Source organism: Lolium perenne, chromosome 6 (genome assembly GCF_019359855.2).
Source record: "Lolium perenne isolate Kyuss_39 chromosome 6, Kyuss_2.0, whole genome shotgun sequence".
NCBI classification, from domain to species: domain Eukaryota; kingdom Viridiplantae; phylum Streptophyta; class Magnoliopsida; order Poales; family Poaceae; genus Lolium; species Lolium perenne.
In genome coordinates this window covers 256100054-256112152 of record NC_067249.2, presented here as the reverse complement: position 1 = coordinate 256112152, position 12099 = coordinate 256100054, and the positions used below count along the sequence as shown (strand labels likewise).

At 44.8% G+C, this 12099-nt stretch overlaps 1 protein-coding gene across 1 annotated transcript; it reads left to right on the top strand.

The window, feature by feature from the left end:
- The first annotated feature begins 338 nt into the window (after nt 1–338).
- Nucleotides 339–2737, top strand: LOC127309157 (uncharacterized). The gene has a single exon (XM_051340120.2). The coding sequence runs from the start codon at nt 382–384 to the stop codon at nt 2548–2550; it is 2169 nt and encodes a 722-aa protein (XP_051196080.1). The 5' UTR covers nt 339–381; the 3' UTR covers nt 2551–2737.
- The last annotated feature ends 9362 nt before the right edge of the window (nt 2738–12099 follow it).

Below are 12099 nucleotides of genomic sequence, written 5' to 3'. Positions count from 1 at the left end.
TGCAACACTAGTCGAATGTAGTAGTGACCAACAACGAACAAGTAGACAGACAGAATGACAGGAATTGCTCTAAAATTTAAGAATTGGCTGCGGGAAAAGTAAAAGGGAGTTGAATATCGCATGAGGAAAAGGCAAAGAAGTTTCCTATAATATAAATAAATAAAAGTAAAGGTAAAGGGAACGGTTGAGAAGAGGAACGAATGTTGCCAGCAACACGCAAGGCACATCAACACCAAAAAATTATAGCTAGCTAGCGTACTCCATTCCGTTGAGAACCTAATTAACGTAGATGTTGTCCTGTTCATATTCTCTCGTTGTGTGAGGAGAGTAGAACCAGCGTGAGAGAGGGAGAGGGAGAAGCAAAAGCAGTGCGACGTGTGCATGGGTCTCTCGAGTGCAGTACAATGGTGGGAGGAGTCGCAGCTGCGCATCCTCGTGCTCGGTAGCCTCTTCCTCCAGTTCGTCCTCCACTTTTCTAAAGATGTGCGTAGGAAGCCTATCCTACGCAAGTTCAGAGTGCTGGTGTGGATCGCGTACATAGGCAGCGACGCACTGGCGATCTATGCCCTGGCCACCCTCTTCAACCGCCACAGACCGTGGGCAGAGGATGAGGGGAGCACCGCCGTCGAGGTGGTATGGGCGCCTGTCCTCCTCATCCACCTCGGCGGCCAGCCAGAGATAAGTGCCTACAGCCTCGAAGACAACGAGCTATGGAGGCGGCATGCCATAAGCCTGGTGTCTCAGGTCACGGTCGCCTTGTACGTCTTCTTCAAGTGGTGGTCCGGCGAAAAGAGGCTACTTGGTGTGGCGGCCTTGCTCTTCGTCAGTGGCATCATCAAGTTCGGCCAGAAGCCATGGGCCCTCAGGAGAGCTAGCTTTAATAGCATGCTGGACCTCGTTTCTATCGACCCGCGACGAAGAGAGGTAGCACACCCTGGCGCCTCTGCCTGCTGGATATTATGTGTTTCTAGCTTAGGAGAAAAAGATCTACCAAGAGGATTAGCAGCAGCAGAAGCAGAAGCAGAACAAGAAGGGCTCGATATTTCGCTTGAACAATATGTAAAGCAAGCAAAGGAGTGTGTACAGGACAGGACAGTGCGCAGTGATGACCAAGATCTTGAAGATGACCCGCAGGCATCAGTGGAGGGATACCGTACGATGCTTAAGATTTTTTTCGACATGTCTGCTACCTACTCTCAACGGCTTGCCAACTTGAAATATTGGCTGACAGTTGACGACAAGTTTGCATATTATCCGTTGCAGGTTTTGCTCGATCATGCATTCCGGATGCTGTACACCAAGCAAAGAATAATGGACATTGGTATTCTTGCCTACTGCATTTGGTACGTCCTCCTTCCATTCCTGTCCTTAGCTTCCCTGGTGCTCTTCGCCAAGAGCCACAAAGATGGTTACAGTGAGAAGGACGTCAGGGTGACATACATCCTGCTGAGCTGCAATGTTGTGCTGGAGTTCTTACCTTACTTATACAGTGCCCTCAGTTCATTGCTACCCTGGTTCGAAAGCTGCTGGCGGTACACCACCGTAGCCTTTTTTATGCTATGTTTGTGTACAACGAGGGATAGGGTTTCCAGGGACAGGATTTTCCAGTATAGCCTAATGTCATCCGTTGCTCGCACCAAGAAGCCCACCATCCTCATGGAGCTTGCTACCCTCAACTGTGTGAGAGGTTACATCAACAAGCATTGGTATATTGGGGAGATAGTTGCATCAACTCATATTACGAGGCTGCTACTTGGATACATGGAAGATGGGTGGAAAGAATACATAAGCGACGCTGCTAGCTACAGAAGATTCAGCAATCTCAGGGGCCAATGGACCTTGCGTCGCCTAGGATTAGAGCAGCAGCAGCGTCAAGGAGTTGCGTGGAGCTTCAAGATGGCCTTCGACAGAAGCGTCCTTCTCTGGCACATCGCCACGGACCTCTGTTTTCACCACCCCAACACCTCCCCTCGAGGCCGCGACACCAACGCCACGCCCATGCAACGCGGCAGGGAGATATCCAACTACATGATCTACTTGCTTTTCATCCGTCCTGAGATGCTAATGCCTGGCACCAGACCGGGTCTCTTCGACCATGCCTCCTATGTTCTCGAGGAAGCCTTCAAGGACAGTAAGGCACCGCTCCACAGCGAAGAAAGGCTGGCGCTAGAGATCATGGACATGGTGAAGTCGTCAGCCACTGCCCCAGGCCATCTGATTCGCGGTGCGTGCCGCCTCGCTGATGCACTAATGGAGCTCGATGACGAGGGGAGGAGGTGGCAGTTGATCCAGGGGGTGTGGGTGGAGATGCTATGCTATTCTGCTGCTAGATGCAGAGGGTACCTTCACGCCAAGAGCTTGGGTGACGGCGTGGAGTACCTGTCATACGTCTGGCTCTTATGGTCATTCATGGGGATGGAGACCTTGGCCGACAGGTCGCAGAAGCCTGAGGAGCCTCCTCAAGGAGAAGAAGAAATCACTCCTACAAGGGCATCGGCTTTCCAGTCCAACTCCAACCAAACTGAACAAGAGATTTCGAGCCTGGTTTGAGAATTGAGAGGCGCATTATTCTTGATTACTTGTTTGGATTCATTGCTGTGTTTGTTTTTCTGTCCCCTTTACCTATTTTGGGGCCACTGTGCTGCTCTTGTTCTGCTGCTTTGTCTCTCATTGGCATTGCGATGGATTCTAAAATATGTGGTGGGACTCGGGTTCACCACTTCCACATAACGGGCTAGGCCCAAAATCTGTATTTTCATACGTCCTGCGCTTATTTTTTTCAATAAAGGAAATATATTAATATCAAGAGATACATATTACACCTAGCCTCTGCAACAATGCACCACCCTAATGGCAGTACGGATGCACACATCCAAAAAAGGAAAAGAAAACTAAGAAACAAAAGTTCCGCTACAATATCTCAGGTCTAACAACAGCAATACATCCACCGCCAAGACAACACCTGAATTACAGACTCTCCAAAAACGGCGCCTCCAAGAAGAGAACAGTGCTCAAACACTGTCGTCGTCCGATCAAAGATCTTAGGTTTTCACCCTGAAGATAGTCCCCGCTCTCAAAACAATGCCTCCACCAAGGTCATTGCCAGGTACAACCAGTTAAGGCCAGACCTTGGGTTTTCACCCTGAAAGGTAGGACTCTGCCCTTCACCTGTGTTGTCGCCCCCACTTTCATACCACTGCTGTGAAGCCCGGAACACCAAGCAAGTCCCTCAACAGTGCGGAGACTTGAACCTCCCTTAGGTAGTCCTCCCCTCCGGCCTTCATGAAATTCTCTTCTTCCGACTTTCATCATGGATCCATAGTCACTTGATGTCAACACAGAAAAGAGCTTCGCGACGCTCCCTCCAGAACCAATCGGTCGGAATAAATGCATGGGTGGGCACGACCGAATACCTCCGATCCAGCAAACTCCAGGCAAAGCACTGTTACATTCACTGGCGGAGCCTTCCAGAACTCAACCCACCGGCCAGATCACGAGTATAGGCCTCCGGCAGGTCCTCCTCTTCACGCAAGAGAAGCCCTTGGAACATCGCCTTTATTCAGATCGGAACCCCACGTCGGCGACCATCCCGGGCTGGCCAAACCAACCCTCCACCGGCGACACCATCGCCGGCTTCCAAGCACCTCCATCTCACCGCCGGATCGCGGTGATAGATCAAAAGATCCACCACCACCAATCGCAGGCCGACCTTCTCCAGCGAAGAAGAGGGCCACCTCTTCCGTCGAACCCAAGGCTGCTGCCCCGGGCACCCTCGTGTCGCGGAAGAATCCCGAGATCGCCTCCACGCACCGACGAGAGGCGGGGGGAGGGCATGGCGCCGACCGAGGGTCTGGCCGCCGCCCACCACCAGCCCCGGCCTGCCGGTGTGCTGCGGGTGGAAGCCTACGGGAGGGGAGGGGGACCGCAGTGCGAGAGCCGCCACCGCCCATCACCATCCGCGCCGGCCGCCGCCGTATACATCCCGCAGATTCCAACCACTTGCGCATCCACAATGCCAAGCAACCCTTCTCACATGACCCCCACCTGTATCTGTGCTACCATGAGGGAGATGGACCATTGTATTCACCGTATATCACTCAGATGACAACACCTATCATACCATCCACAAGATCTCACAACACACTCTCCATCAAACAAGGGGATAAAGGTTTGGTTCGCAGTTGGTTAATAAACACCCTCTATTACTTTGACTCCGACAAGAAGATTGACATCATGGATTATATGTACAATGAGTTGAGGCTTTGTGTGATCGAGAGACGGTGTTGCATCTATGATCCCTACCTTCAGTTGCTTATTGAGCAGTGCATTGGAACCGAATTCCACAACTATCCGCTCACCACACACATGAGCCTTTCCATGTCTCTCCTTTGACTGCGGATGAGCGTCAAGCCCGCACCAGGTCCAAGCGCCACACTCAAGAAGAGGATTCGGGTGTTCAAGAAGTATGCCGTAACTCTCGCAACTTGGAACTCAAGGAGTCTTGGAAGATAGAGCTCAAGAAAGTATTTTGCCAAGGGATTGACATCAAGGACCAAAACTACAAGCTCCACCATGAGAAAAAGATCATAAGGACCCAGAACAAGGAGATTATGAGGAAGTTGGGCATCCCGGTTGCTAGTGGTTCTGAGGGTCAACTCATCGCCTCTGCGGAGTGGAAGGGCAAGTACTCCGATTTTGATGATGGTACCACATCCTCAAGGCCAACCACTCAACACCGGGAGGAACATGATGCCGAGATTGGTGATGAGGACTTCCCGGAGTGAGTTCCGGGGACGGATATCATCGCTCTCTTCCTTTTTGGTGTCTCTATGCCAAAGGGGGAGAGAGGTCTATTAGGTTATTCTGGGGATTTGTGGTTACCTATGGAGGTTATGCTTGATATGGTTCTTCCATTTTCCATTCGTATTTCGTATTTCCGTTTGAACTTATTTCCCCTTATGTCGTGCTTGAGAACTTGAGAACCATTTGGCTATCGTATTGTGTGTAAGACATATTATTTCTATTCCCCGGTTATCTATGTGCTCAAGACTAATGGGAGCTATATATTAGACTATGGTGAGATATATCCTATCATGCTCTTTGTACTTGTCATTTACACATGTGTACAGCATTGCTTTGCTATATGTTGTTATGTTTCTCATAAGCAAATGCTAAATGAAAATGCTTGTTGATAATACCTTGTGCACTACTTGCTTGAATATAAAGAATTTTGGTCCTAGGTTGTATGTAATTGAGTTCAATCACTTATCACGTGTTACATACATCTAGGGGGAGCTTCAACGATATCTCATTCTCACATGCTTTGTTTCATATGTACTCTATATGTTGTAGCAAATCCGTGTGTTGTCATCTAACACCAAAAAGGGGGAGATTGAAACGATATTTCTTCTCCTAATGGTTTTGATGTTTCTTAACAACACTTGGATACTAACCGTTCGCTCTAGTTGTGCCAAGATTTCTAGAGTTCGAGCAAATGGTGTGGTGGTTCCCCCGGTTTCGAGAAGCAAAAAGGAAGAGAAGCCTTGCGGTTTAGTTTCGGTTTGAGCTAGGTTTTTCGTTTGTGTTTAGAGGGGATACTGAGAGGTTGTCGCGGTGGGATTAAAACTTTCAAACCCACTTTTATCAATAATATAACAAGATGATTGATCATTCTCAAGAGATATGGGACTCCTAGATAAAGTCAAGAACTCTCCAATCCCATTTTCATTAGTAGTACAATTAATACTATCAAGTAACATAGGACCATCATCTAGAGCTTTATCATAAACATTTGCTAAGCAAAAATCTTTAGTACCATGCATTTCGACATCAGGCACAAACAAAGCATTATCATAAGATTTATCAAAATAGCATGGATTATCATAGATAACAGTAGCATAATTATTCTCACAAGTTTTACTCATAGGGAATATTTCAAGAGAATCCACAGGAACATAATATTCAACCTCTTTCGGTAAGCATGGAGGACAATCAAATAGTGTAAGAGATAAAGAGTTACTCTCATTAGAAGGTTGGCATGGGTAGCTAATCCATTCTTCCTCCTTTTGTTCATCACTCTCCTCTTCTTTTTCATCCAATGAGCTTTCAGGTTCATCAATTTCCTCCTCTTTTTCATCCAATGAGCTTTCAGGTTCATCAATTTCTTCTTCCACAGATTCCTGCAAATTGTGAGTGCATTCTTGTGCATTAATGAGTCTCTCTTTATAATCAATGATATAAGGATTATCACTGTAACTTTCTATGCAAAAATTAAAGATAGAAGAGACATAATCTTTAAGGTCCTTACAAACAGCACAAGTTTCATAATTCTTAGCTATGAAGGATTCGATCTCAGAGGCTTCCATAAACAAAACAAATTGTTCTACCTCTTCGAACCCAAGATGAATATAGTTATTCCAATTGTAGTTCTTAATTAAAACTTCTTCACTAAAGCCACATTGGAATTTCAGATGTTTAGTATCATGTTGAGAGCAACAGTTTATATCATGGCGTTTAAGCAAGATTTTAGCAATTGTATTCAATTTTTCTATCACAACACTCATGACTTTACCCGTTCTTGATTCTCTATAATTATTATATATTTCAATAAGCTCCAACATGGTTATGCGTTCTTCCATAACAACAATTTTTAATTTTTAGGTTTTTCAAATTTTTATGGATTTTTGGATATATGAGAAAAATAAAACAAGACAAAAAGAAACTAAGCAAAATAATACTAGACAGAAATAAACTAAGCACAAATAAACTAGACAAAAGTAAACTAAGAAAAACAAAATAAAATAAAATAAAAACAGAGAGAGGTAGAGTGTACTCCCCAGGTGAACTTATGAGTAGAGCTATGCCTCCCCGGCAACGGCGCCAGAAAATAGTCTTGATAACCCACAAGTATAGGGGATCGCAACAGTCTTCGAGGGAAGTAAAACCCAAATTTATTGATTCGACACAAGGGGAGGTAAAGAATACTTATAAGCCTTAACAACTGAGTTGTCAATTCTGCTGCACCTGGAAAAGCACTAGTAACAGGGGTGATGTGAAAGCAGCAGTAATATGAGAGCAATAGTAACAGTAACACAACAGCAGTAACAGTAACAGAGAGGCGATGGCACCAGAAAATAGTTGATACTACTTCCAATGACATATAGAACGAGTATATGATGATGAGAAATGGACCGGGGTTCCCAGCAATCTACACTAGTGGTAATTAACTCTCCAATAACAAGTGACAAGTGTTGGGTGAACAAATTACAGTTGGGCAATTGATAGGATTGAAATAGCATTAAGACAGAACATCAAGATTATTAATCATGTAGGCATGTTTTCCATATGTAGTCATACGTGCTCGCAATGAGAAACTTGTACAACATCTTTTGTCCTACCAGCCAGTGGCAGCCGGGCCTCAAGGGAATCTACTGGCTATTAAGGTACTCCTTTTAATAGAGCACCGGAGCAAAGCATTAACACTTGGTGAAAACATGTGATCCTCATACCTACGCCTTCCCCTCCAGTTGTCCCAATTTCTGTCACTTTGGGGCCTTTGGTTCCGGACATAGACATGTGCAAACAACTTGTAGATACAATCTAAGCAATAATTATAGAGCTTAAATCTAAGATCATGCCACTCGGGCCCTAGTGACAAGCATTAAGCATAACAAGATTGCAGCAACAATAACTTCACAAACTTTATAGATATACTAATCATAATGTATCATCCATCGGATCCCAACAAACACAACACCAATTACATCAGATGAATCTCAATCATGTAAGGCAGCTCATGAGATCATTGTATTGAAGTACATGGGATAGAGAGTAGCAACTAGCTACTGCTAGAACCCGTAGTCCATGGGGGAACTACTCACGGAGCATGATGGAGGCGGTGGCGTCGATGGAGATGGCTTCCGGGGGCACTTCCCCGTCCCGGCAGGGTGCCGGAACAGAGATTTTGTCCCCCGAATTGGAGTTTCGCGATGGCGGCGGCGCCCCTGTAGTCTTTCTGCAGTTTCGTCAATCCGTATCGAGTTTTTAGGTCGAAAGGGCTTATATAGGTGAAGAGGCGGCGCAGGAGGGCGCCTGGGGCCTCCTCCCCATAGGCCGGCGCGGCTAGGGTGGAGCCCACACGGCCCTGGCGTGTGGTGGCCCCCTGGCCCGCCTCCGATTCTCCTTCGGTGTTCTGGGGTCTTCCGGGAAAAATAAGATACTGGGTCTTTGTTTCGTCGAATTCCGAGAATATTGCCCGAACAGCCTTTCTGGAACCAAAAACAACAGAAAACAGGAACAGGCACTGTGGATCTTGTTAATAGGTGATGTCTACGCACACTCCTTTTCCTGTAGACAGTGTTGGGCCTCCAAGAGCAGAGGTTTGTAGAACAGCAGCAAGTTTTCCCTTAAGTGGATCACCCAAGGTTTATCGAACTCAGGGAGGAAGAGGTCAAAGATATCCCTCTCATGCAACCCTGCAACCACAAAGCAAGAAGTCTCTTGTGTCCCCAACACACCTAATACACTTGTCAGATGTATAGGTGCACTAGTTCGGCGAAGAGATAGTGAAATACAGGTGGTATGAATGAATATGAGCAGTAGTAACGGTACCAGAAAATAGCTTGCTGCTACAACTGGCGTGTGGTTGATGGTGGTAATATTGCAGGCAGTACAGATGCGATATCTGATAAACAAGCGATGATTGCAGTATTTGGGAACAAGGCCTAGGGATTATACTTTCACTAGTGGACACTCTCAATATTGATCACATAACAGAATAAATAGATAAATGCTATACTCTACACTCTCTTGTTGGATGATGAACACCACTAATTGTGTAGGATTACACGAACCCTCAATGCCGGAGTTAACAAGCTCCACAATATTTGATATTCATATTTAAATAACCTTAGAGTGCAAGATAGATCAACACAATTACACCGAGAACTAACATAGCATGCACACTGTCACCATCACACTATGAAGGAGGCATAGATCACATCAATACTATCATAGCAATAGTTAACTTCATAATCTACAAGAGATTACAATCATAACCTACGCCAAGTACTACACGATGCACACACTGTCACCATTACACCGTGCAGGAGGAATAGACTACTTTAATAACATCACTAGAGTAACACATAGATGAATAGTGATACAAAACTCATATGAATCTCAATCATGTAAGGCAGCTCATGAGATCGTTGTATTGAAGTACATAGGAGAGAGATTAACCACATAGCTACCGGTACAACCCTTAGCCTCGATGGAGAACTACTCCCTCCTCATTGGAGACAGCAACGGTGATGAAGATGGCGGTGGTGTCGATGGAGGAGCCTTCCGGGGGCACTTCCCCGTCCCGGCGGCGTGCCGAAACAGAGAGTTTTGTCCCCCAGATCTTGGCTTCGTGATGGCGGCGGCTCTGGATGGTTTCTCGTACCGTGGTTTTTCCATATCGAAGATTTAGGTCAGGGACCTTTAAATAGGCGAAGAGGCAGAGTCGGAGGGCTGACGAGGCGGTGACACACTAGGGGGGGCGCGGCCCCCCCTCTGGCCGCGCCAGGATGGCGTGTGGGGCCCCCAGGGCTCCCCTCTGGTGGCTCTCGGGTGTTCTGGAAGATTCGTGGGATTTTAAGATCTTGGGCGTTGATTTCGTCCAATTCCGAGAGTATTTCCTTACTAGGATTTCTGAAACCAAAAACAGCAGAAAACAGGAACTGGCACTTCGGCATCTCGTCAATAGGTTAGTTCCGGAAAACGCATAAAAATGACATAAAGTGTGAACAAAACATGTAAGTAATGTCATAAAACAAGCATGGAACATAAGAATTATCGATATGTCGGAGACGTATCAGCATCCCCAAGCTTAGTTCCTACTCGTCCTCGAGTAGGTAAACGATAACAAAGATAATTTCTGAAGTGACATGCTACCAACATGATCTTAATCATACTATTGTAAAGCATATGAGATGAATGCAGCGATTCAAAGCAATGTTAATGCAATGAGTAAACAATTGAATCATATAGCAAAGACTTTTCATGAATAGTACTTTCAAGACAAGCATCAATAAGTCTTGCATAAGAGTTAACTCATAAAGCAGTAAATTCAAAGTAAAGGCATTGAAGCAACACAAAGGAAGATTAAGTTTCAGCGGTTGCTTTCAACTTGTAACATGTATATCTCATGGATAGTTGTCCACATAAAGTAATATAATAAGTGCAATATGCAAGTATGTAGGAATCAATGCACAGTTAACACAAGTGTTTGCTTCTAAGACAAAAGGAAATGGGTAAACTGACTCAACATGAAAGTAGAAGAATGGCCCTTCGCAGAGGGAAGCATGGATTGCTATATTTGTGCTAGAGCTTTTATTTTAAAAACATAGAGAGAGCATAAAAGTAAAAAATTTGAGAGGTGTTTGTTGTTGTCAACGAATGGTAATGGGCACTCTAACCCCCTTGCCAGACAAACCTTCAAAGAGCGGCTCCCATGAAACATTTTTATTTTTGGGTGGCACTCCTTCCAACCTTTACTTTCACAAACCATGGCTAACCGAATCCTCGGGTGCCTGCCAACAATCTCATACCATGAAGGAGTGCCTTTTTATTTTAGTTTTATTTAGATGACACTCCTCCCCACCTTTGCTTTCTCAAGCCATGGCTAACCGAATCCTCGGGTGCCGTCCAACAATCACATACCATGGAGGAGTGTCTATTTTTGTAAAATTATGAAGGTTAATTAATTTGGGGCTGGGAACCCCATTGCCAGCTCTTTTTGCAAAATTATTGGATAAGCGCATGAAGCCACTAGTCCATTGGTGAAAGTTGCCCAACAAGATTGAAAGATAAACACCACATACTTCCTCATGAGCTATAAAACATTGACACAAATAAGAGGTAATAACTTTTGAAGTGTTTAAAGATAGCACTCAAGCAATTTACTTTGGAATGGCAGAGAAATACCATGTAGTAGGTAGGTATGGTGGACACAAATGGCATAGTTTTTGGCTCAAGGATTTGGATGCATGAGAAGTAATCCCTCTCAATACAAGGCTTAGGCTAGCAAGGTTATTTGAAGCAAACACAAGTATGAACCGGTACAGCAAAACTTGCATAAGAACATATTGCAAGCATTATAAGACTATACATTGTCTTCCTTGTTGTTCAAACCCTTACTAGAAAATATCTAGACCTTAGAGAGACCAATCATGCAAACCAAATTTTAGCAAGCTCTATGTATTTCTTCACTAATAGGTGCAAAGTATATGATGCAAGAGCTTAAACATGAGCACAACAATTGCCAAGTATCACATTATTCAAGACATCATACCAATTACCACATGTAGCATTTTCTGTTTCCAACCATACAACAATAAACGAAGCAGTTTCAACCTTCGCCATGAAAATTAAAAGCTAAGAACACATGTGTTCATATGAACCAGCGGAGCGTGTCTCTCTCCCACACAAGCATTTATTCAAACAAAAACAAAAAATAAAAACAAACAGACGCTCCAAGTAAAGTACATAAGATGTGGCCGAATAAAAATATAGTTTCAAGGGAGGAACCTGATAATTTGTCGATGAAGAAGGGGATGCCTTGGGCATCCCCAAACTTAGATGCTTGAGTCTTCTTGAAATATGCAGGGGTGAACCACCGGGGCATCCCCAAGCTTAGAGCTTTCACTCTTCTTGATCATATTGTATCATCCTCCTCTCTTGACCCTTGAAAACTTCCTCCACACCAAACTCAAAACAACTCATTAGAGGGTTAGTGAATAATCAAAAATTCACATGTTCAGAGGTGACACAATCATTCTTAACACTTCTGGACATTGCACAAAGCCACTGGAAGTTAATGGAACAAAGAAATCCGTCCAACATAGCAAAAGAAGCAATGCGAAATAAAAGGCAGAATCTGTCAAAACAGAACAGTCCGTAAAGACGAATTTTGTAGAGGCACCAGACTTGCTCAAATGAAAATGCTCAAATTGAATGAAAGTTGTGTACATATCTGAGGATCACTCACGTAAATTGGCAGATTTTTCTGAGTTATCTACAGAGAACTCTGCCCAAATTCGTGACAGACAGAAATCT